The 24,711-nt window shown below is 48.8% G+C and overlaps 1 protein-coding gene across 3 annotated transcripts in view; it reads left to right on the forward strand.

Moving 5' to 3' along the window:
* SIDT1 (SID1 transmembrane family member 1) overlaps positions 1 to 23,040 on the forward strand; it is a 44,286-nt gene extending 21,246 nt beyond the window's left edge. For all 3 annotated transcript variants that reach the window (XM_080597959.1, XM_080597960.1, XM_080597958.1), the window contains 20 exons: positions 1,076 to 1,159; positions 1,731 to 1,824; positions 2,866 to 2,937; positions 3,235 to 3,328; positions 4,302 to 4,345; positions 8,292 to 8,363; positions 9,050 to 9,198; positions 9,842 to 9,915; positions 10,922 to 10,988; positions 11,991 to 12,064; positions 12,662 to 12,785; positions 14,020 to 14,137; positions 15,093 to 15,229; positions 16,883 to 16,991; positions 18,182 to 18,258; positions 19,451 to 19,497; positions 20,302 to 20,407; positions 20,725 to 20,835; positions 21,282 to 21,395; positions 21,713 to 23,040. In XM_080597959.1, coding sequence (XP_080454085.1) covers positions 1,076 to 1,159; positions 1,731 to 1,824; positions 2,866 to 2,937; positions 3,235 to 3,328; positions 4,302 to 4,345; positions 8,292 to 8,363; positions 9,050 to 9,198; positions 9,842 to 9,915; positions 10,922 to 10,988; positions 11,991 to 12,064; positions 12,662 to 12,785; positions 14,020 to 14,137; positions 15,093 to 15,229; positions 16,883 to 16,991; positions 18,182 to 18,258; positions 19,451 to 19,497; positions 20,302 to 20,407; positions 20,725 to 20,835; positions 21,282 to 21,395; positions 21,713 to 21,775 — 1,830 coding nt within the window. In that variant the 3' untranslated portion in view covers positions 21,776 to 23,040. The remainder of the gene's footprint in view (positions 1 to 1,075; positions 1,160 to 1,730; positions 1,825 to 2,865; positions 2,938 to 3,234; positions 3,329 to 4,301; positions 4,346 to 8,291; positions 8,364 to 9,049; positions 9,199 to 9,841; positions 9,916 to 10,921; positions 10,989 to 11,990; positions 12,065 to 12,661; positions 12,786 to 14,019; positions 14,138 to 15,092; positions 15,230 to 16,882; positions 16,992 to 18,181; positions 18,259 to 19,450; positions 19,498 to 20,301; positions 20,408 to 20,724; positions 20,836 to 21,281; positions 21,396 to 21,712) is intronic.
* Positions 23,041 to 24,711: the final 1,671 nt, after the last annotated feature.

A 24,711-nucleotide genomic window follows, 5' to 3' on the forward strand; every position in this document is an offset into this window, starting at 1 on the left:
ATGACTCTAAGGAGGGCTTCACCCTATCATAATGGTGGTGAAGGGAATACCTTAAAGAGGAATGAAAGTCCTGTGGGAAGGAGGCAAAGACAAATGCTGAGTTCAAGCAGCTTATCCAGAGATTTTTAGTTATTGATATTTACTTATTGAGAATTTTATTTATTGGCAAAATAGCGAGCAAGTTGTTCCTCTACAGTCTGCCTAGAGGGCATTTGTTATCATGCTCTCCTCATGAGGTTTAGCTCTTTACTACCTTGTGGCACAGGTCTGTCTCTCTGTGGGGTGGTGTTGGCTGGGATGCTGGTAGCTGAGTAGGAGGATAGTGCTGTTTCCTTGACTCTCCCTGGCTCAAGGCAGCATGGGGAACTTCTAATTTCCAGCCATGAGGTCTCTCCTCCTTTCCATTTCAATCTTCTCTCTTCCCTCTTGCAATTATTCATTCCCTTTCCTTGAAAGAGGAGAACAGCTGCTCCCTGCCAAGGGAGGTTGGCTGTAACTTGCAGCTGGGAAATAGCCCCCCATTTCTCCTCACTCCCCACCTCCCTGGATGGTGCAGGGACCAGCATTGTGGGAGCAACAAGGCAGTGAGAGGTGCAAGATGCCTTGGCTACCGGCTCTGAAGTCCCAGCATTTGCCTTTAATACCTGGGGTGGGGAAAGAAATGGGTAACATCAACTTCTGCTTGCATCCCCATGTTTGAGTGGCAGAAGGGCAGGAGACAAGAGAGTGACAGGTGTTTGTTCAGCCTAGCAGGTAAAGAACTAAGAACTGTAGTGGCAAAGAGTAAAATGAGTCCAAGCACTTGGCTTATGGTACAGACCACAAAGCATGCAACATGCTAAGTGTACAGCTTAGTGAATGTGCTGCCCTTTGGGAATGTCAGAGAGATTGATCTGACTGAATCCTCATCTGGAATTTAATCATAGCCCTCTTGAGAGGATGACAACAGTAGTGAGTTCAGGCAAACTGCATCTTCAGAGCAGCTTTTCTAACTTCTGAATGGGTCCTTGTTGTCCTGTTCCCTTTGTCACCCTACATCTACTTGTGTGTCTGGCTTGACTCTTGTCTGTTTTAGTGCCCAGTGTATGACCTGGACCATAACGTGGAGTTCAACGGTGTTTACCAGTCCATGACAAAGCAGGCAGCCATCACGGTGCAGGTGAGACTGACTTTTGTCCAAGTGATGTTTTTCAGTGGCTTGTCCTCTGTATCCCTAGTTCTCTTCTGTTGATTCCAGGAAGGGTGTCTGCTTTCATTAGATCATCTGTTACAATGGAAAGGAGGGATTTTACTTTGACTACAAAGCATTGCTTGTGTTTGTTTAGGTAGATGTGTTATGCCTTGGGTGCTGGCACCGTAGGTCAGCATGGCTGCAGCTTCTGTGAGCAGGTGTCTTCTGTTTGAACCTTGGCTTTTCTACAGTGAGCGATTATGATAGGGCCTTTTAATAAACAAAGCTTCAATAGATGGTTTATATTAATTAAAATAAATGCTTCAACATTGGTTTGCTTGTACTGGGACGTAATGTAATGAATGCTGGTGAACTCATCTTATTGTAAGCAAGAATGAGGGGAGCCAGAAGCCAGGCTCTGTCCAGACCAGGCAGGTCTCTGTGGGGCTGCTGTCTGTGTAGCAATTAAAACCTATATCTAGCCTTTTGGAGCATCACCTCGGCCTTGTATGGAGGGAGAGGCTCCTTCACTTCGCATGGATTTGTCTTCTCTGTGCAGAGAAAGGACTTCCCAGGTGAGCAGTTCTTCGTTGTGTTTGTCATCAAGCCAGAGGATTATGCCTGTGGGGGTTCTGTGCCTTCTTCCATCCACGGTGAGTTGTGCTGGGGGTTGGATTTCGTTGTTCGATCTGGGTGATGGAACAGCAGAAATCTTTTGGGTCCTGCCTGTGGGATGGCAATATATAGCTGTATCTTATCCAGGTAACTGTGAGGAAGGTTGAAGCAAAAATGTGTTAGGGAGGCTAACAAGTTCTTATCATTCCAGGAAATGTCTGTAGAGAACAGCACCTGGCTTGTTGGGGTTATATGCTCTTGTGAGGAGTGACTGGTGTCTTGGGAGATAATGGAGACATCTAGGCGCTACTGGATGCAGCTTTTTTCTTGTTCTTTTCCTTCTTTTCCCCCACTCCCGTTTTGCTGTTATTCTCCTGCCTGCATGGAGGCTCACAGCAGTTCCTGCAGAAGGCATTTTTTCCCATTGCTATCTTGGGATCTATGACTTGGGAGAGCAGGAAACAGTAATAATTTTTTAGAAATAATTTATGAGACTGATTCCAATGCTTTCCCAAGTCAGAAAACAAATATATCCACTTCCTGGGCAGTGGTCGTCACCACTCCTGTGATGTCTGAAACTGGAACGAGGGTGCAGCTGTCCTCATAAGAAGTGGAGTTTATTTCAGGTCAGGTACACTCCTGTCTTCAAAGTTGGGTGGCTTTCTCTCTGTAGGAAAAGTAAGATTTCAATCAGCAGATATACTTGACTTCTGTAGTTCCACCACCGCCACACTACCTGTCCCCTGCCTCCCCTCTCGCTGACCCTCAAAAAAAAAAAAAGTCACATTTTGGGTGTCTTATCCTAAAGCTGTCAGCAGAGTCGACCAACTTATGGAAGGCTCAACCATAGTTTTTTTTTTTTTTTAAGTCTGAAAAATAAGTTGTGGCTGGATGGGGAAAAAAGGAAAACAAAACAAAACACTATGTAGGCAAGTCTGGGAAAGGTTTCTGCAAAGCCATGCAAAAATTATAGTGAAAAGCCAGACCCTGTTTTTGCAAATGCAGAGAACTGAGATCAGGGCCAGAGGCCATTAATGTTTGACCATCTTTACATTTGCTGTACACTTTGCATCTCACAGGAAATGTCAACCGTACCTGGAACCTACAGCGGACAAAGAACCTTCAAGTGACGATCGTGCCCTCTATTAAAAGTCAGTGTCTCTGTGCAGAGCAGTGCAGCTTTACGGTGGGGGAACTTGGTGCTTCTGTGGAGGAGGGTATGGCTGGTCTGGCAGCCCTGTCATGGGATGGTGTCATGGGACTGGTTAGCACTGGGGACAAAGAAAGTGGGGAGAGACCTCGCAGAAGGTTCTTGTCATCTCCTCTTGAAGAAAGCACATGGGTCTGGAGAGCTGTTTGGGGCTGGGTGTTATCAGCAGGCGGTGCTGGGAAGAGCAGGGCAGACTCTCCCTGCTCTGTGGGCTGACTGCTGCTTTCTCTTTCTCCAGGGTCTGTTTACATCCAGGCCATGTTCTTCAGCTTCCTGAGCTTCCTCTCCTTTTACCTGGGCTCAGTGGTTGTTGCTTTTGTGCACTATATCAGGTGAGTCAAGGGGTTTTACAAGAACAGCCTTCTTGTTTCTCTTTATTCTTAGAAGTGCCTCATCCTGCATGGCATTTCGGGTGAAAAGGGGCAGGAAGGGGACAGCAGCCCAAAAGAGAGGTAAGATTTGCCCTTGTAGGGCAGGTAACCACTAGCACATGATGAGCCTTGGTGGGGCAGCAGGAAGGTGCTGTTAAGGTAGTGGGGATGGTGGAGTTTGTTGGGATCAGTCACTGCTGCCTGTGTCGTCAGTGACAATGATTAAGCAAATCCTTTGTCCAAAGTGTGGAAGAAGGTTTCTTCTGCATTCCTCCCTGGCCTACTGGGCAAAGGTTGGCATGAGAAGAGCCAAGGAGAGCCTTTGGCAAATAGCAGACTGGTTTTACATGAACAATGATTATCATAGAGCTTTTCAGACTAAAGGTGGCAAACTTTTCCACTGATTCAGAAGAAACGATCTTAAAAGTATGGTGCTTTGAAACAAAACAATTTCAAGATGGGGGGTTTGGCCTAACTTCAATGACGTTTCAATGAACATCTCACTGGAACAGTTCAATGAAGTTACTTAAGTGTGTGTAGCTCCTGCTACAGTGGATTCTCATGTGCCCAGTCCCCTGAGTGGGGCATCTGGGTATCAGAAGGTTACTCAAGAGTCTGTTCCCAATACACTGAGCAGTGTAGGATAGGATAATAACGTAACTGGTTGTCCTGACCCTGGTGCATGTGTAAGGGGAAAAAACTCTGCTGCTTTGAAAATGGGAGAGGTAGCCAGCAAGCAGTCATGGCAGAGCCATTTCTAGTAAAAACAGTACTCTTTTTTTTTTTTAATTTTTCTTTTGTGGGTTTTTGTTGCTCTCTCTTGGTTTTAAAGCTTGCAGCATTTTGGCCTATTAGCAGTCTAGATAATTTTGCCATGGCTAGCAGGCAATGGGGTTTGTTGGCTGTTTCATGAGTGCCGTCTACTGCTTTTCAGGGTTCGGAGGAAGGCTTCATCTGGAAGATTGAGTCCTGAGGATGGTAAGCTCTCTTTTCTGTTGTGTGACAGCTTTAAGTGAACAAGACAAGTCCTAGGCAAGGCAGGAGACAGGCTGTCTGTCAAGTACCTTCTCTCTTTTCAACCATTCTTCCTTCCATGTACATGTTCCACACAGTCTCTGGTAATAATGAAAGATATTAGAGCTTCCTCTCTGCCCTTACAAGAAAAGGCATTTGAAGCAGGGTCCACCAAACCCTGGTCTGGACCCTTGCTCTGAGGAGCTGGCTTTTGGAGGGGTGGAGGAAGGACAAGCCTTAGCTAGAACTAGTTACAGGCTAATGTTCCCAGTGCCACGTCTGTTCATTTCTAAATAAAGCAGTTTGATTTTTGGTTTACTTTTTTCAGCTCTTATGCTTTAAAATTTCCTCTGCCTGGTTTAAGAATGGAGTCTCTCTCTCTCTCAAATTAAATTTTAATTTGTTTTTCACTGGAAGTTGCAGAGAACCAAGTAAATGAATGACTAATACAGTTAGGTAGTGTTGTTTGTGTTATTTACTTTGGTATTGGATTCTGTTTACTTTATGCTGCACCCACATTTCTACATACTGCAGATTTCTGTGTTATAAAAACATAGCTGTATCAGAGAAGCTACTGGTGAAAGGTGAACATTTTTGTCATGAAGACAGGGTGGCACTGGGCCTCCTGGTGAGGTGTGGGAGGTCAGCTGTTTCGTTTTGTTTAAATATTTAGTGCCTTAAAAATAGTTCAAAGCATTGGTCTGAGGGTAAAGAAACATCACTTGCACCTCTCTCCTGGGGAATGAGAGGACTTTACATTTTAGCAGCAAGAACTTGGAAGGTTCTTGGTGTGTTCTCTCTCTTTTTTCTCTCTCTTTTTTTTTTTTTTTAATTCCCTAGCTCCTTCAGTCTCCTAGATTTACTACTTACCATGAGCATAACTGAGCTGTGCTTAAAGGATCAGCTATGGAACTTCACTCTGACCTGGCATTATTTGAGTTAATATTTTGTCAAGCAATTGAGGACGTTTGGCTTCTCAAGAGTGGCTTCTTCAGCCACTGAGATCCACATATGCATTGCTATATGACACAAGGTGTGTGTGAAAGGTGGTCTTCACAACCACGTGAGCAGGGGAGTGTAAAAATGTGATTTAAAAATATTCTAATGTTGAGTGACTGGGGATGGATCCTGCTGTCAGACAACAGCAGGTCTTGGAGCAGTGAGAAACGCATGTGTGCTGAGGAGTTTGGGGAAGTTCAAGGGACCTGGCCAAGGCACTGGAAGGTTTCCAGGCTGGCTGCAAGGGAAGAATGTCTAAGCCCATGAGGCACAGTCTAAGCAGGGTGAGTGCAGAAGCCCCGGGGAGCACTGCTGGTGCTGCAGCTGTGAGTATAGGTGCTGAAGGCAGCTGAGAAGCTGCTTTCCAAGCTGCCCTGGCCAGAGGTGGAAATTAAGTTCTGGTGTTTGGGAAGTTCCCAGAGGAGCTGCAGGGTGTGCATACTGTGCCTAGCACAGACCCAGAGGGTGGGAGGCTGGGCTCACAGAGGGGGAGGACTGCTGAAAGGACAAAGGAGTGCAATTCCTTCACCATTTCTGGGTTTCCTCCCCAGAGCACCTGCTCCTTCTGTGACTTGTCCTCTTTCTTGTACTCCATGTCACCTTCACGTGCCTGGTACTGCATGTCACAGCCACATCCTTTTCTCTACAGAACGACATCCTGCCTACATGCTATTTCTTTCTCTGTTGTCTCTTCAGGGTGTGTGTCTGACTGACGCCTATAAACTGATAACTTGCATCTTCCCTGTCCTCTAGATCACCCAGGACATCCTGGCTTTCTGTTACTTTTTCTCCTCTTCCCACCCTCTGGAATTTCTTTTCTACTGTGGTGGCCCTGGCTTTTGTCTTCCCCATCACTCCCTTCCCAATGAAGAAAGTGTGGATAGAGGTGCTGAACAACCTGTCTCTGCCCACTGTCTTTGAATATCCCATGACTCCATATGCCCCTTTGGTCACTCAGCCAATACCTAGTTTCCGTGGCTAACTTTTTTTTTTCTTTTTTTTAATCCCCTGGGACACCTCCCATCCCACACCACTGCTGCCTGGAGGAGACAATAGCTGGAGGAACCACACCTAGGACACTGCATTTACTTTGCTGACTCACTCACACACTGGGAAATGGGACTGAAATTAGTGGGTGAGCTGGGTCCAAAGTGACTGCTAGAGACAGTGCAGGGTGCCTCTTCTCCCTGGCACGCCTGCTTTGTCCAGATTTAAAGCTTGGTTACTTGGGAGAGAAGGCTGACGTGTCATTTGAGAACATACAGCCTGCCCTTATATAAGAAGGGGAGCATCCCTATGGGACAGGACTGATGGGAGTAGGATGTCTGTGTGTCTCAGTGCTGTGAACATGGAGAAATGCCTTTCTTGCACTCTTCCAAGTGATCTGGATTTCCAAGTTACTTTACAGCAACAGGAAGAGCTGTGCTGCGAGAGAGAGAGTGTTGCACAGCAGATGAGGAGCAGAAGGCAGACCTTGCTTGCTCCTGCAGCAACCTATGAGGATGTCCTGGCAATTCCTGCTCAGAGCAGAATGGATATCTTGGGGTGGGGGGCTGCAATATGTCGTAACCTTTCCTTGGGTGATCAGTTCACACTACATTGTCCACTTTAGAGCCCCTCTGAGCTGTTCATTGCATTGTCAGAAGGATGGGGCAGGAGGGTAAAGAAGATGAAATGGAGACCAACTGCTGGCCTATAGTGCAACGAGCACTGTGAACATGCTGAAGGAAAACAGTGATTTGGGCTTGAAAGATCAAATGTCATTGTTGTGTGGGTGCTCACTTGCTTGGGAATAAGGCTCAGGCGTTGTTCTGGGGCTTTTTACATATGTGACTAATCAAAACGGTATGAAAAGCTGCGTAAGGTGCTAGAGGTGCCTGGAGCCGCCATCTGGAGAGAGGAGTCTGCCTATTCCTGTGAGTCTGGAGGAGGTCAGGTACTAGGAAGCTGGAGGCACAGCTTGGGAAGACAGGGGTCATTGCCAGGCTGCAGTAAGGCTGCCAGGCTTTACATGCTGTCCCATGTCCTGTATCCCTTTGCTGCTGACTGGCTGCACAACATTGTGAGGGCGAAGCTTTAGGGGCAGCTGGGCCAGTCTTGCTGGCTGCCACCACTGGAAGGTGCGGTCCTATTCCCTCCCTTCTGCGATAGGGGCGTTTGACCCCTCTGTGAGGGGCTCAGCGTGCTGGGTTTACTGCCGTGTTTGTCTGCAGCCAGTTCAGCCGCTGAAGCCATGCCACAGGGATCAAACAGATACCAGGCAAAAAGAAGGAATGTGGAGCCGGGGGAGGAAAGTCCCAGTGCAACCTGACTGGGAGGTGCAGCCCTCTGTGCTTCAGGTGTGTGTGTGGGAGGCAAGGACTTCTCAGTCCTCAAAGACTTGTCCCTCTTGTCATCAACACAAGATTGTTTTGTGTTTTTTTTTTTTTCTTCATGCAACATTTTTGCTTGGTTAAAACTGTGGAGTAGCTGTCTTGCCAAAGGCTGTCTGACTTTTCCGGGGATAAATGGAGATGGTGATATTTGAACAGATCAATACATGGGGAAGGGAAGGAGAAAAATAGAAAATTCATAAGGGTGCTCTGAATATTATGAGACTTGCTATAGTATTTGCCAAGTTTTGCAGTGATGTGATCTCTACGGGATGCTGGACAGAGGCTTATGCTTTTGTGAGTCAGACTGGCTGCCTCTGTGGGGAGGCTGAAGGGAAGGGGTTTGTTTCATACTGCAAAGCTGGAGTTTCCCCTTTGCACAGTATGCTCTAGATGGAGACAGGGTGCCATCTGTTAAGAGAAATGCCGCTTTTCCCAAGCCCCTCCAACTCTTCAAGCTGTTTGCATTCTCCTCAGAGAGATGCTTCGAAGCTCTGATGTGGAACTAACTGGCTCTTTTGGGTCTGTTCTTGTTGCAGGATCTGGGATTATGACGTCTTCGCACCCCATCACATCCAGCACCCCCGAGGGAAGCAGCTATGGTGCTATTGGTACCGTGTCTTCCAGAACTGAGGGGACAGGGAGTGCCCTTCCTGGTGCAGGGGAAGGCACAGATTTGGTGCTTTAGGGCCAGAAGGGAATAAAGCCACGAGCTGCTTTAGTAGCTGCATGCAACTACTTCAAACGAAATTGCAGCTTGGGAGAGCGAGGTTACACTTCAGATGGAAGGAGGAAGGGGGATAAGGAGGGGTCCACCAAAAAAGTGCCAAATCTCTGGAAGAGGTGCCCAGAGAGTCTCAGGCACTGGAAATGTTCAAGCCTCAAAGAGTTTAACTATGTCACCTGGTTTCTGACCTCTGAACATCCTGCCTGTATTTTTAGAGCTTTCTGGTTGGTCTCAGACTTCCAGTTTTCAGAGCCCAGGCTACTGAAGAGTAGATAATGTTAGAGATGAAAAGTAGTAGGGTAAAAGCAGGGGAAAAAAAAAGAAAAATACTGAGGGAAGGAGGTGGGAGGGACAAGGAACAGGAAGAATAGAGATAGTCCTTGAAAGTGCTCTTAGCTGATATCTGAGACTTTTAGGAAGCTTTGTGATCATGGAAAAGTGTGTTCCCTGAATAATCACATTGGCTCTTCCCAGTGTATTGCTGCAGATATCTGGGCATCCTCCTTGCTGTTGTGCATAGAGGGATTTAGCATTTACCCTGCGTGTTTCCTTCTTCCTGCTGTGCTCCAGATGAGTCTAGCTCCAGTGGTGGACGGCAGTTGTCTTCCCCTGAGCGTGGGCCACCAGCTGGTTCTGACACAGACAGTTCTGTGGAGGAGGAGAGCGACTTTGACACCATGCCAGAAATTGAAAGCGACAAGAATGTCATCCGCACTAAGGTATGGCTGCTGCTGGGGCCGTGGACACAGCTGGGCTAGGACCAACACTAGTCACTCTCCAGAAATTTTAAGTTTCCACTTCCCTCTTGGGTGGTTTTCATCTAATATGGATGAACATGCTTCTTAGTGTTCTTTCAGAGTCTAGGATGTTTTCTTGACGTGCTAAGCGCACTGCTGAAATGAGTGACTTAAAGTGGAAAATCAGAATGTGTTGGGAACTATTGAGAAAGATGAAGGAATCCCAGAGTGTCCCAGAAAGTCCAAGGAAGCAGAGAGAGAAAATAACATGCAACGATGTCTGGTAGGAGTAGTGATTCCAGTAGATGCATAGAGCGACTGACATGTTTTGTGATTTAAGCTATCAGCTCTCAGAAATTGCCTTCTTTTGTTGCCCTGCACTGCTCTGTGTGGGACGACAACTGAGAGCCATTCCTGGAGGTCTGAGGGTTTTGTAGAACTTGTTCAACACAGAATCAAGGGATTCTTCATGAGCAAATGAGCTCTTCCATTGCTATGTAAAGATGCTGTAAATTGCACCAAGCTGCATGTTTTCTAAGTGCATCAAGATTTTCTACTGCCTTTTTCATCAGTTCTTTTCTGTTTTTTTTTTTCTTCCCTCTTTCTTCTCTCATTAATGTTTTAGGTATTCCTCTATCTCTCAGACTTGTCCAGGAAGGACCGAAGGATTGTCAGCAAAAAATACAAAATTTATTTTTGGTAAGGAGAAGACAAACTGGCAAGGCCCAAGCTTGGGACCCAGTCTCTGGTTGTGGACTCTCCATCTGTGTCCACATGCTTGTCTTTAGAACCACAGTTTAGGCCTGGGGATATTCTTTGAGCTGTCCTATTACACCCTTTTCTAACCAGCAACTGCAGATCCCACGTACCTCAAATGAGGATGTCTGTGGACCAGTGCACACATGATCCTGGCAATGGTCACTGGTTTGCATTAACTTCTTTAAAGTGTGGTAACAAGCAATGTGCTAGAACATAATGGGGAAGGGGGAACTGAGGTATGGCCAGCGGGATGAGGAAGGTGATTCTCCCCCTCTGCTCTGCTCACTTGGTACCCCACCTGGAGTACTACAGGAAGGGGTCCCCAGCACAAGAGAGACATCGACCTGTTTGAGTGGGTCCAGAGGAGGGCCAGAAAAATGATCAGAGGGCTGGAGCACCTCTCCGATGAAGAAATACTGAGGGAGTCGGGGTTGTTCAGGCTGGGGAAGAGAAGGCTCCAGGGAGACCTTACAGTGGCCTTCCAATACTGAAAGGGGGTCTATAGGAAAGATGGGGAGAGACTCTTTATTAGGAAATGTAGTAATAAAACAAGGGGTAATAGCTTTTAAGGCCAGGTTGGATGAGGCTTTGGGCAACCTGGTCTAGCAGAAGGTGTCCCTGCTAGGGGGCTTGGAACTAGATCTTTAAGGTCCCTTCCAACCCAAATCATTCAATGATTTGGAACCCAAACACACAAGCTTGTGGTGCACATCCTGGCTTTTCTTGTGCCCGTGGCGTTTGCCTCCTGTTTGGATTAGTTCATTTGTTCTTCTGCTTCATGGGGATCACAACCAGAGCTGGTATAAAGCAGTGGCAGGGAGAAAAGGGCCTGTGCCCTTAGGCACTGGGGTGTTCCTGCTCCTCCACCAGCCCTGTGAGGCTCTGTGCTGGGTGTGCAGAGATTGTGTTGGTGTGTGTAACTGCTGCTTCTGCCTCCTCTCTGCAGGAACATCATCACCATCGCAGTGTTTTATGCCCTGCCCGTCATCCAGCTTGTCATCACCTACCAGACGGTGCGTTGGCCTTTGTGGGCTGTCTCCAGGTCTTGGGGTCATCTTGTCTTTAAACGTGATCTGTGGCTGCACAGTGCAAGGGTGACAGTTGCAGTGAAATTGGGGTCCCCGAGGAATCCTGCTCTGTCTTTGAGGAACAGTTTACTTTAGCTGCTCTCTGTACCAGGTTTTGATCACTGTTGCTAGCTTGTTATTCTGCTGCAGCTATTCTGCTATTTCTGCATGGTAAGCAGGGATTGCAGCTCCCTACACCTCTGTTTTCCTTATCCTCCAATGCCTCATTTAGGGCTTATTTCATTTTAGAGGCAGGAGGAACCTGCCGTGATCTTTGAAAAACAACCAAAAGCAAGTACGGTTTGCTATGATATGAGTGATTTCTTCCAGTCCTTGATATCCTGTTTTTATTCCAAGATTTGCAAGCAGATCTGTTTCTCATCCTAGTTCTGTTAGTGTTGTTGGGTGAGAGCACACACACTGTTTTCTCCTAAAAACGTTGTCAGGTCTGTGGCCTGTAGCAATATCTTGCCCCCCATAAAAGCTTTGCTTGCAGATGTTGGTACTCCCCATGCCAGTGCTACTGCTAGGCTGCCTCCTGGTCCCTACATGCCTCTTTGCATCTGACTACACAGTGACTTTCTTCTGAAACACTGGCACCTGGTCCCTGCTCTGCCCCAAGTACTGAAGCTAGGCAAAGAGAACAAAAAAGACCAGATGGGTTTCAAGCCAGTCAAGGGCTCAGCCAACAGCAGCTCACCCTAATCCTGTCTGAAGGACTCTGAGGGGCTGCCACAAGCTTTGCTGCTTTTCAAGACCTTGTGGATCCTGAGCTACAGTGGCTCATGAAAAGCTGCAGAGTGTAGTGGCTGCAGAGCTGCACCCCTCAAGTGCTGTACATGCAGTTTGTCACTTACACCTTGTAAATGCGCTGTGTTTGCACAACACAAATGCCTCCAAACAGGGAGGATTTGCTAACATCAGGTCTCCCACCTCCTTTCTGTCCAGGTAGTGAATGTGACAGGCAACCAGGACATCTGCTACTACAACTTTCTGTGTGCTCATCCCCTCGGGGTGCTGAGGTGAGTGAGCCCTGTGGTCACTGCATTACTGCCTTATGCATCCAGGGTGCTCATGCTGTGTCCAGGTTGGGGGTTTATCCTTACAAGGTTCACAGCAACCATGCTAAGACCTGCTGATAGTTTAGGGCTCTGAGCAGAGTCTTCCTGGGGTTTCTGTTGAGCTCAGCAGTAGCTTTCTGTTGCAGTCAGATATGCACCCAGGAATATGTGGTACTTAGGTTGCCCCAGCAAAGCTGCTTGGCAGCAATGAAGGGCTCGTGCTCGTTTGGACACTTTCACATGTATCCAAGGAGAAGCAGCTCTGAAGAGCAGTTCAGATCAGTCCTTTCAGTGCAGCACTTCTCTGACCTAATATTGGACTGCAAAAAGAACCCAGAGTTGGGAATCTCACATAAAAAGTGTTAAATTTACCAAGGCAGATGAACTACTCAACCTAAAATTGTAGTCCAGTGTGTAAAAACGGCAGGTGTTTTGCAGCTGTTGAGGTGGAGGATGGTGGAGGTAAGGGGGGACAAAATGGATTCAGTTTATTGTGGCCTGGAGTTCAGCCTCCTGCTGCTATGCTGCCCTTGTCGTAAACTTCCTTCTTTCCTGCAGTGCCTTCAACAACATCCTCAGCAATGTGGGCCACACGCTGCTGGGTTTTCTCTTCCTCCTCATTGTGTTGCGCAGAGACATCCTCCACCGTCGGGCCATGGAGATGAAAGATGTCTATACCCTGGTAGGGAACATGGTTGCATGGGACCAAGTAGAGGGAGGAAAGGCAGGGTGAATTTGACAACCAGAGCAATGCACAGTGGTTTTCAATTTGCCTTCCTTGCTGGAGGATTGAATTCTCCTCTTTTTCCTTCACTGAAAAGGGGTGGAGGTGAGACATGTTCCTGCACACCCCACCACTTTGCTGCTTGCAGTGTGTCTGTGTTGCTCTGGTTACCCAGCCTGGACTTGCAAAGACAGGGAGATGAGTAGAGGAACAACTCCTGTGGCTCTGTCTCTTCCTCTGGTGTTCACTGTGGAAGAACAGGGACAGATGTCTGGGAGCACATCTGGATCCCTGTTTTGTCCCATGATGTGGCAGTGGGGAGAAGCATCTGTCTTCTAGAAAGCAGTATGTTCCTGTGAACAAAAAGCTAGACATAGGTTTGTAATGGGGTTTGTGAAAAGTGCAGCCTTAACTAACATCCTGCTAAATGTGGTGTTGCTGAAATATTAATTTTTTTTCTTCCTCTGGAGAGTGCTTTTGTTAGTAGTGAGGTTTGATTTGTACAACACAGCCAAGAGTTTCTTCTTGTTACTCTTGTTAGCAAGAAGGCACAAAGCATTGTATGATAATCCAGAGGAATTTGGCTCTTTGAGCTCTGAAGCAGAGCTCGTTGTAGTCAGAACCTTTACGGTCTCTTCAGTATCTCCCGGGAGATGATGGAGGAAATCTGCAGCCCTGTGGGCAGTCATGCTGGTGATTTCTGGAGAAAGGCAGCTCTTTCACCGGCTTGGTAGCAAGTAAAGGCCTTAGCAGATTTAGGGATCTGGTGCTTATGGGCTTTCAGATGAGATCCCAGCCAGATCCTGATGGAGACGCTTTCTTAGCTGTGTTGATGGACTCTGCTACTCAGGTGCCTTTAACCCCTCAGTGACCACAAGAGCAAGGCTGCTCTTCTGGGTCCCCGTTGTTCTCTCTGTTTTGTGCAGGATGTAGCACAGCACAGCTACAGGGCAGTGACATTTTGGTCTCCAGATGTCAGTAACAAGGTCATCTGAGGTCTTTAGACCAGAGGCTTGTGTAGTTAACTTGGATTCGCTGCCTGTGGATTCTACCAGCCATGCAGTATGGCTACAATTGCACACACGCTGAAGGACATGTGTGGGGGTTAGGAGGGGTGAATTGATGGAGAATGAAAGTTTGCTTGTAATCAGGACGGTGAGGGCACTTTCTGTACAGCTCTGTTCTCTTCCAGGACTATGGGATCCCAAAGCATTTTGGTCTTTTTTATGCTATGGGCATCGCTCTGATGATGGAAGGCGTGCTCAGTGCCTGTTACCATGTCTGCCCTAACTACTCTAATTTCCAGTTTGGTAAGATGAGTTGCCTTTTTCTTCATGTGCTGGAAGTAGGATAGGCCATGCTCTGTCTCCTGCTGAACTGCCAGTGTTTCTCACCCCCCTACCCTTGCTAGGCTCCCTGGAGCTTGCCTGTTCCAGGGCTCAGTCAGGAGGTAGAGAGGCTTTGGATGATGGAGACTGATGCACTTTGGCCTCCTCTCCAGACCTTGAAACTCTGGTAGTGTGCTGTTGGCATGAACTCCCTTTGCCTTTGCTGCTCAGAGTTTGAAGATGGCAAGTGTACAGCCTGAGTGGCCAAGTGCTCAAGCCCAGGAAGCCTCTGTCTGCCATTGCAGTGGAAACTTTCCACTGTGGAGCCGCTTCACCTTCCTAGAGAGAAGAGGAGGGTCGGGGAGAGGGGGGAAACTTGCCTGCATGCATAAATTTCAGATGAGAAGGAATGAAGACAATGCAACCTTGCTGTTCTCAGAGGTGCGCAGTGACAGGATGAGGACAGGAAACTCCATTCAAACACAAGAAAATGCTTTTTTTTGTAATTGGGAGGGTCGTCAAAGACTGGAATGGATTGCTCAGAGTTTGTGGAATCTCCTGTGGAGATGTATTCAAAGCCTGACATGGTCCTGAACAACCCTGTTACAGCTGATCCTGCTTAAGCAAGGGAGTGGAATCAGATGACCTCCAGAGGTCCCATTTAACCTCAACCTTTCTGCATTTCCTTGCCTATTTCTGTGCTGTCCTGTTTTGGGCACTTTTCTTCTGAGCCTCTTTTTTGTTGCCCCGGCGCATGGTAGGTGTGCTGCAAGATAGCAAAGGACAAGCTGCTGAACGATGCAGTACAGCATCAGGGATTTGTGCCAGCTGGCCTTGAGTTAGACCCTGCTGCCCCATTTCTCTGTACATACTTTGAGCAGCTTTCTCAGCCTGCTGGCAGTACCTGCTTTTACTTTTTATTGTGTTCCCTCCATAGATACCTCCTTCATGTACATGATCGCAGGACTGTGCATGCTTAAGCTCTACCAGACTCGCCACCCAGACATCAATGCCAGCGCCTACTCTGCCTATGCCTCGTTTGCTGTGGTCATCTGTCTGGCTGTCCTTGGAGTGGTATGGCTCTCTCTTACCTACATTCTCTGGGAAGCAGGCGGTGTGGCTGGAAATATGGCTTAAGTGGGCAAAGGACAGGGGAGAACAGCAGAGCTGGATAAAAGCGTGTTAAGCAGCTGCTAGAACTTGAATTTCTGGTGCTTTTGGTTTTTTCTTCCTTCCTTTCCCTGATCTCACAGGGATGGGAAGGGCAGAGTTTCCGTAGGTGGGCTCCTTTTCAGGCCTTGCCTACCACATGCCCTCCTTCCCTCCTTCGTGCACCAAGGTGTCTGTGTACAGGCACATGGCTGGCCCCCAGTAGGGTGACCCACTTTGGAAGAGGAAGGTGAGGCTGGCTGAGCTTCCCAGACAAGTGTCCTGACCTGGTTGCTTGTGCCTCTTTCTCCCGTCTGGAAAAATCTGCAGCGCTGGCCACATCTCCTGCCATTGGCCTTGCTATTTTTGGAGAAATACACAGTGAGAATAATGGCTGGTAGGGTCCCAGGCAAGTTTCTGGAATATTTGCCTACAGAAGGGCACTGGAGCAGAGGGGAGTCACAAGAGGGTCACCCTTTGACACCAGCGGACACTGGTGGGTCAGGCTGGTACAGAGCTTTGCCTCTTTGCTCATATAGCATTGTAAGTGCTGAGCTGGGTTTGCCTGAATCCCTGGCCTGTGCTTTCTTTACCTTGGAGGTCTCTGGTTCTCTGCATTTGAAGGACTGTAGGACTGTTTCATTCAGCAGTAACCAAGCAAAATCCATTGAATTCTTGCTTTGAACTACTGGCTGGGTCCCAGCTGGACTGTTAGCCAAACTCTACCCCACATAACGCAGAATGCCAATTGATTCTATGAAGGTAAGAGGCTGTCTGTGGGATAAGGCAAGAAGGAATAGCTGGTGAACTCGAGAATTTCCAAGAATCTCTTGATAGCTGTGCTAGATTTGCACAAACACTGTTCAAAACAGGTTCAAAACACTGCACTTTTATTATGGGATGCTGTATGATTTTTTGTGAGATATTTTGAAGTTGTAGGGTGGAACTTATAAGCTGCGTGTCTCTCTTGCTCCATTCATTCAGAGGTTTTCAGCTTGCTTTTTTTCTCAATGCAAAAGGAAAAGTTCAGGCATGTGCTGTGGCCACAGGGGAGGGGAATGTGTGGTCACAGCCTGTCAGCAGACTGGAGTTTCTGGACTCTTCAATGTATAACTGAAATATTAATGTTTTAATAGGTCACTTCCAGTCTTTAAATAAACCAAAAGCCTACAATTACCCGCAGAACAGCTTTATCCTTTTGGGATTGCAGTAGTATACTTGGTAAAGTAATGGTTGGTTCTCTGACTGCCTTTGTGAAATCCAGCTGCTGACCAGAGAGCTTGCCTGATTTGGGAGTCCCTGTTTCTCTGCTCCCTGAGCCAGCTGCAGTCCTTCTGAGCTGTCACCCTTGTCTGAAGGGACATTTGGGAAGAACAGTCCATCCTCCAGAAGTGCTGAGCTCCTCTTGCTTTCCTGAACTATGTTTGGATTTATAGATCTGTTTTGGCTTGGAGGATTTGGGGGTTTCTCTTACATGCTCAGTGGGGCTGTCTAATGCACCGTGGTGATACAGGAGAGAAAAGGATCATCCTGCTGGTAACAGGGCTCAGTTTGCTTTTCATATGTCTTTGCTTTCAGGTGTTTGGGAAAAATGGTATGTGGTTTTGGGTCATTTTCTCGATGATCCACGTGCTGGCTTCACTGGCTCTCAGTACCCAGATCTACTACATGGGCCGCTTCAAGATTGGTGAGTGGTGTGGCTGAGCCCTCTTCCCCTGGGGCGTGCAGGTGCCTCCTGCTCAAAGCCATGTAAGCCACCTCAGTGGCATTTGGTGCAGCTGTGAGGCCAGCCTTGCAGTGTGCTCTTGTGTTCTGGGCTATCCTGTCCTCTCCCTCATCTGTTGCTCTTCCTGGCCTCTCAAGTCCTCATGTTGCTGCTTCCCAGACCATGGGAATCAGCAGACCCCGTCTGCCCTGTGGTGCCAAAAGACCTGGGCTCCCAGGGAGTCTGCCATACAGCTGCAGCTCTCCCTTGTGCCGTACTCAGAGGGGTGAGCCAGATAAACCCCCCCTCGTGGGGAGAGGGGGAGGAGGTTTGGTGGGGATCCTGGTTCTCGTGCTCTGCTTACAAACATGTTTCTCCTTCCTCTTCTGCTCCTGTCTGCCTCAGATGGCCCTGATTCAGGTAACTGGGAGCAGCTCCCATTCTTCTCTGAACAGACTGAACAGCAGCTTAGCGGCTGGGGATGCATGGATGTGAGGGGTGGGCGGGCTCGTGTGCCACCTGGAGAAGTGAAGTCAGTTTGCCAGCAGCTGTGCTGCTCCTTGGCAGGAAGGGGACGGTGTAGCACAGGAGAGCTCTGATCTTGGCTTGGGAGCCTTCTTGAGCTCCACGTTTGTGACTTAAGAGGGGTGTTTGTGTGCGTGCATGTCTGTCCATCCCCACTGCCCCTGATGGCTCTCCAGTGAAGTTTTCACAATGCTTTTGGGAGCAGAAATGGCTTGAGTACACCCTGCCTCTCTAGGCCCCTCGTACAACAGATGAGTGTCTGCTGCATTTTCCTGCTCTGCCAGCTTGTTCCATGGAAAGCATTTTTCCCCATCCTACATACGCATCTGCCCTAAAGAGAAATGGCTGCAAAGCCAACCTGTGTAAGTGGACAGGCAGGGCCTATCTGATTTCTGGGCAGTGCCAGTGTCAAGGGGCTGTTTGGTTTTTAGCCTGTTGTTTTCGCCAAACACTGTCCACATCCCCTGGTGGCTGCCCTTCTGCTCAGCATGGGCTGCTCCCAAAGGGCAAGAAATTAATTTGTGGACACCCTGACCTCCACACTCTGGATCCTCTGTTAGCCAGTGGGTGCCTGCATCTTTCTCCTGTGGGCACTTTGGAGCTCGCTCTGCTGGCTACACTGACTTCTCTGTCCTCTTCTTTGGCAGACTTGGGGATATTTCGTCGGGCAGCGATGGTGCTGTACACAGACTGTATCCAGCAGTGCAGTCGGCCGATGTACATGGTAGGTGACTTCTCACATCGCAGCACCTCCCTCAGCATTTGGTCACTTTCCAGTGTACAGAAGAAAGGGTTGTGACTATCTGCAAAAGTGATGCTGCCTGCTTCCCTTCTCTCCCCCTAGCCCCACCAATGTATAAGTAATTATAGATCTCTGCTGGAGCTGTTTAACCCCACCAGAACTTCTCAGATCTAAGGCTTGGTGAATAAAACATCAAAGCAAAGGTGATACAAGCATGATTGTATTTGCCTTTGCTCTTCCTCTCTGGGGACATCATTTCAAAGGAATTGGTTTAAGGCTCTGTGCAGCACAGCCTCTCCAGGGAATACAGTGACTACCATGGCTGTGTGGCTTATGCAATGGCTATTGCTACCACAGCGCCTCGGGGCTGGCAGTGTTTAAAAAAAAAAAATAACAAAACAAACAAACAAACAAAACCCAACAACAACAAAACCAGTAGCTGTTACCTCGTATCCCACTGATTGCTTTCCCCTGGGCAGAGAGCATTAATTAGTGTTTGAAGCCAAATGAAGTTTTTTATTTATGGGCTACATTTTTTTTTTTTTAATTCCCCAGTTTCACAATAAGCCTCAGACTGAATTTTGCAAGCAAACTTGGTGCACTCAAGTATAAAATAAGCCTGGCTGGCCTGAAATAGCTAAGTCATAAAAGCAGCTGTGTAAGCATAAATGCACATGCCCCACAGATGTAACCCTTCTGCCACAGTTAAAGTTCTTCCCTTGCTAATGGTGAGACTGGTGAAAAAGGGCTCTGTGAATATGTGTGGGAAGCTATCAGTTTTTTTTTCCAGCTTCCTCTTTCAAACGTCCTTTTTCTGTGCAATAAACTTCATGTAAATTGGCGCGGGGAGAGGAATCTAACGAGGAAAACAGTGGAAACTTAGTCGAAGGATTTACAGACAAATGAACCTCCCGAGACTGATTCTTAATTGATGGGCTGGTCCTTTTGTGTAGATGTTTAGTCTCTACTTTGCAATGCGCTCCTCAAATCTGTGAGGGCCAGAGCAGTGTTCATCTGACACGCGCTACTGTGGAGCAAACGTGAGAGCCGGGTGCATACACATTTACAGGAACCAGACTCCAAATCCTCAGATAATGCTATCCTGAGTTTCTGAGGCAAAGGCCTCTTCTTGTTTCCTTCTGCTTTCATACAAACACTGATGTCTTCTCTTCAGGACAGGATGGTGCTGCTCATCGTTGGAAACCTGGTCAACTGGTCCTTGTAAGTAGTGGGCTGCCAGTGTCTTGTGTACTTGTGCGTGTGGGCAGAAGGATTCAGTACTGACATGCAGGTGGTCTGTGGTGGTGGGGAAATGCAGCAGTGCCTTGCAATAGTCCTGTCCCGGAGCCCTTCTGACACATTTTGGCAAAGAGATGGATCCAGGTCTATGGGTTGCAGGGCACTACAGAGATACCTGAGACATCCTTAGTGTTTCAGCCGGTGCTGTCTCATGGCTTGTGTCTGATGAGCTTGTCCAGGGTTGGTCTGCCACCACAGTGCTCTGTTGTGCTATGCACATGTCCCTTGTAGCTGGGAGGTTTCCAGCACAGCCCAGGTGCAGGAGATTTGACAGAGACACTTAACTACTCACAGTTGCAGAGTCCAGCTCGGCAGTAACGGGATGGCTGGAGGGACCAGCTCTTGGATGAGATGTGAAATCGTTGCCTTAAACTCTTGCTGTTTTCTAAAGCTGCTTCTCAGGAACACGCCCTGTGCTAAACACAGAGATCTGGGGCCAAGTCCTTCTGAGTGAGATGCATTTGGCCATGGGGTGGAAGCAACCCAGGCCTTTCCTCTGGTATCTCTGGTCACTCTCAGTGGATGAACATGGATGAGTCTGTTTCACTTTGCGTTTCAACGGGGAACAGGGCTGAACACTATTTTCTCCAGGAAACTGGGAGGCTGCAGCAATGTTGCCGTGTCCTGTGGTCTGGGGGGAGATGCAGGTGTTGATCAGTTTGGGGATGTACCCTGTCTCCAATGGAAGAAACTGTCTAATGTCTCTTCTCCCCTCTCTCCCCTCAGTGCTATCTTTGGGCTGGTGTATCGGCCCAGAGACTTTGCCTCCTACATACTGGGCATCTTTATCTGTAACCTGTTGCTGTATCTGGCTTTCTACATCATCATGAAGGTAAAAAAGGGAGATGTAGCTGTCTCAGGGTTGCCTGCCTCTGAAGGGGAAGGAATAGGCCTCCTTTTGGCTGCAGTCTGGACTCCTGCAGTGCTGCAGAGGGGCATGGGGAGGCCTTTGTGGGGCCTGGGGTGGGACAAGGGGCTGGCATTGGGAAGGGGATGCTGCGCAGTGGTTGTCTTCAGGATAACTGGACTGCATCTCCCTGGAGTGGGCGACCCTTCATGGAGGTAGACAGTCCAGGCTGGCAGGCCAGCCCCGTGTGTGGCTCTGGCCCCTGGGAAGCCCCCGTGGTGAGGACGCATCCCTCCCTGCAGCTCCGCAGCTCTGAGAAGCTCCTGCCCATCCCTCTGTTCTGCATCGTGGCCACAGCAGTGGTGTGGGCGGCTGCCCTCTACTTCTTCTTCCAGACCCTCAGCAGCTGGGAGGTAATGTTTCCCTTTTGCCATCCTTCTGCCTGTGTCTGTCTCTTGTCACCTTTCCTTCCTGTTGTTCTTTTTCTACAAAAAATAAAATAAAATACTATGGGCAAAAATTTTGGTCTGCTCATGGAGAACTGAAATGGCTCAGCTCCTTTAGCAGATTGGGAAGGGAGCATGAGAAGCTGTGTTGAGCCAACAATGACTTTGCCTGCACCTGTGGAGAGATGACTAACCCAACCCAAGCTGTGGGTTGTGGTCCCAGGTCTCTGCCCAGGTGTGAAGCATTACATTGCATTTCTCCCATGTTCTTGCTTCATGTCCTGTCAACACAGAGCTTTTTCTTTGCTTCCTCATGGAGGGTTAGAGCAGGGTGCTCTCCGGAGGGTTCAAAGTGGCTTGCGTGGTCCTGTGTGAGCAGATAGCAGGTCCTGACCACCTGCGCTCTCCCCTAGGAGACTCCAGCAGAGTCCCGGGAGAAGAACCGGCCGTGCATCCTCCTAGGCTTCTTTGATGACCATGATGTCTGGCACTTCCTCTCTGCAGCTGCTCTGTTCTTCTCCTTTCTGGTAAGTCCTGCTCTCAGCTCTGCCATATGGCCTCACCCTCTCCTCCTTTTCCTTGTCCCTCCATGTGCGTGTGGAGCTGCAGCCACCCTACAACACCACAGAAGTACCCCAACTCTTCTTGGCTCTGCCTCAAGACATCCTTCACAGTAGGATGCTCCCTTGCCACTGGAATCAGGAATAAGGCTTCCTCATTTGCCTTGTTCCTCCCTGTGCCTCATTGCCTCAAATTCCCTCTGGGGCTGTGGGTCACACAGCTGTTCTCCCCTAGCTGTGGCTGGCCAGCGAGACCTGAAGCAGCCTTGCATTTCCCTCCTTAGGTCCTGCTGACCCTGGATGATGACCTGGACACGGTGCGCAGGGACAAGATCCCGGTGTTCTGAGCCCCTGGGGGACGGAGGTGTGGGGGCGTCCTCAGGCCCCTTGGCTGAAGGCGCTGGAGCACTGGTGTCTGTGGGGAATGGGCTTGCTTCAGTGGCCTGCAGCCCCGTGGGAGCGGAGGAGCCGGATCCCACAGCAAGCACCAAGGGGTGCTGCGGTAGCTGAGGCAGGACCGGGAGGGAAGATGATGTTTGCTCCTTTGCTACCGCACCCTCTGGGGCAGGTACAACCCAGCAGCTGCAACCAGCGTGCAGCCCTCTGTCTCGTGGGCGCAGCAGGTACTGGAGGCAGTGAAGAGGGAGGAAACAGGAGGTGTACGTAACACCTTTGCTTCCCTTTCTCCCTGCCGATGTGCTCTGCTTCCTCTCCGGTGAGTTTGAGAAGTGCAACACAGCTCCTCCTGCATCGGCAGCCAGTGCCTGTTCCCTGCAGGCTGCTGCCCTTGGAGGGTCCCTTTTGGCAGCCCAGGGGGAGCGTTTGGCTTCTGTCCCACCGCCACCCCAGCGTGCAGAACAGCTGCCGAGTGAGCAAAGGCCTCCAAGCTGAGGTGGCAGCAGGGGACTGCTTTCTCTTCTGCGGGAGAGGCTCCTCCTGTAGCTGGTGGGGTCTACAGTAACAAGAGGAACACGTCCAGGGGCTGCAGTGTTGGATGTGGATGGTGGACTAGGGCTGCTCACAAGTGCTCTGCCATAGGCAGAGCCTCACCTTGCTATTGCAGCCGCTCTCACTCACACGTGTTAAACAGCCTCCCGTCCCTTATCTGGCAGCTCCTATGCAACCGCTTGTCAGTGCGATGGTCTCCTTACAGCACCAAACGTGCTGTGACCATGAAGGAGACGGAGTGGTGAAGCCGCAGCCCAGTGTGCTGGGTCGCTCCTTGGTTCCTGCTCCATGGCCCAATCCAGGAGCCTCACTAAAGGGGTAGGGGAGAGTAGGGAAGCTGTCCAGCAGCCTCAGGCTTTCTCTTCCCACAAGCTTTGGGAAACTCGGCAAAGCAGGTTCCCAAAATTGCTGGGGTGCAGAGGAGGTCTTGGGGACATTGGGGTTGAGCTCTTTATCTAGAGATCTGGACCAAACTTTTTTCCCCCCACTTCTTCAACTTTTCTGCATCTGAAGTTTTTTAATGTCTTCACATTCTTCCTGAATGATCAGTTATTTAAAAAAAAAAAAAAAAGAGAGAGAAAAAGAAAGAGATGTGAATTGTTGCAGGTGTTGCATCTAAAATGTGACCTGCTTTGCTAATTTTGGATTAAAAACTATTCTTTGAGGCCTGCTGTCCTTATTTTTGTTATCTGACTTTTTTTTCCTTTGGTGTATATGCATGTATTCAGTGATGCAACGGCTCCGTTCTGGTTGTGTTTACCAAAACAGAAGACTGGTAATTTTCTACTCTGAGAAGTCTGTATCTCCTAGGAAGTGTTTGCACTAACGGGTTTTTATTTTACTTTTTTTCTAAGTTGAAGTTTGTCAAGATGGTCAATAAAATGAATGTTCCTGGTTCCCTGCTCTGCAGGTTGATCTGAATTCGTCCTGCTACAGCTCTCAGCAATGGCAAGGGGAGTGCTCGGGGCAAAGGGACACCCGGTGTTGTTAGCCAGCTGCTGTCATCCTCAGGTGTCACTAAGAGCAAACAGTGACCCTGGCAAAGTTTCCTGAGCAGAGGTACTGATGACCTGCTCGTTCTCTTTTCTCCAGTTAGCCCCATGAGGACAATTCAGCTGGGAACAGAGGCTTTTGTTTGGCATGGTAGCCCCTTCGAGTGTAGAAAGGGAGTGCAGAGCGGGATGGAGGAGGAATCACATGGGAGGCTGCCAGACATCATTTAGCTGCACCGAGATGCAGCTGCATTACAGGCAGAGCACACAGAAGGCAGCGGTGGTCCCAGCGTGCTGAGCTGGGTTATAATGTTTTGGGCTTGTTGGGGCTTGCTTGCAGGTTTGCTGTGCAGATGGAGTTGTATATTTTCAGTACGCAGAATAGGTATGAATAGGGGCAGGTTTCTCAGACCTGTTGCTAAGCATGAGCTTTTCTTCCTTCAAGGTATCAGCGTGTGCTGCAGAAAAAAAAAAAAAGCCACTTGCTTTTCTCTGAGAAGTGCCAGCAGAGGAGTATCAGGCTGAGGAGCGTTCCTGCTTTCTATTCAGCCACCCTGCAGCCTTGCCGTTTGTTCTTGGTCTAGCTAAAGTGACAGAATCCAATACCAACTACACAGGTTTGCCTGCAGCTTCTTTTTTTTTCTCCATAAGGAGAGACTGCAGGGAAGCCTGACCTGCAGAAACCCCAAATCCTTACTGCTGAGTGCAGCAAACTGGGCCACTCTGATCAGGGCTTCGTAGTGAAGCTGTGGAGCTCCATCTTGCTCAGCACAACCCTAAGCTTGCTGTACAGATGGAGCCACTTGGGTTTCTGTACCTAGAAGCGTATGAATGTTTGACTATATATATATATTTATAATGTGTATATATATTTAAATACATTTATATATATATGTGTGTGTGTGTGTGTATACACACACATTTGCAATGCAGGTTCTGTGCTACCCTGTCCTGCTACCCACAAATGCGAGGGCTGCTGTAGGAGCCCATGTTCAGGAAGCTGAGGTGTGCAGGATGTGCTCTTCCTGGAGCTTTAAGGTCACACAGTAATACTCAGTGATGGCACTGAGTGCTGCCAGCACCTTCTGTTCCCTCTGCTCTCTGCTTCTTTATTCCTGGCTCCAACAGCAGGAGCAGAGGACTGAGGCAGGGCTGTGTGGTGGCACCTTGAGGCTGCATGAAGAACTGCAGAGGTAGAGCTGCTGGGAGCTGACACGTCCACGCCGTGGTCATATCACTTGGTGAGGTGAGCAAGTAGGACAGCACTTTGGGGGCAGGACTGGAGATGTAGCAGAAAGAGGGGAGAAAATTTCCCCATGGAGTCCTCACCGTGGGCCTTGTGC

This window comes from Anser brachyrhynchus (genome assembly GCF_964034855.1).
Source record: "Anser brachyrhynchus genome assembly, chromosome: 1".
Classification (NCBI taxonomy): Eukaryota; Metazoa; Chordata; class Aves; order Anseriformes; family Anatidae; genus Anser; species Anser brachyrhynchus.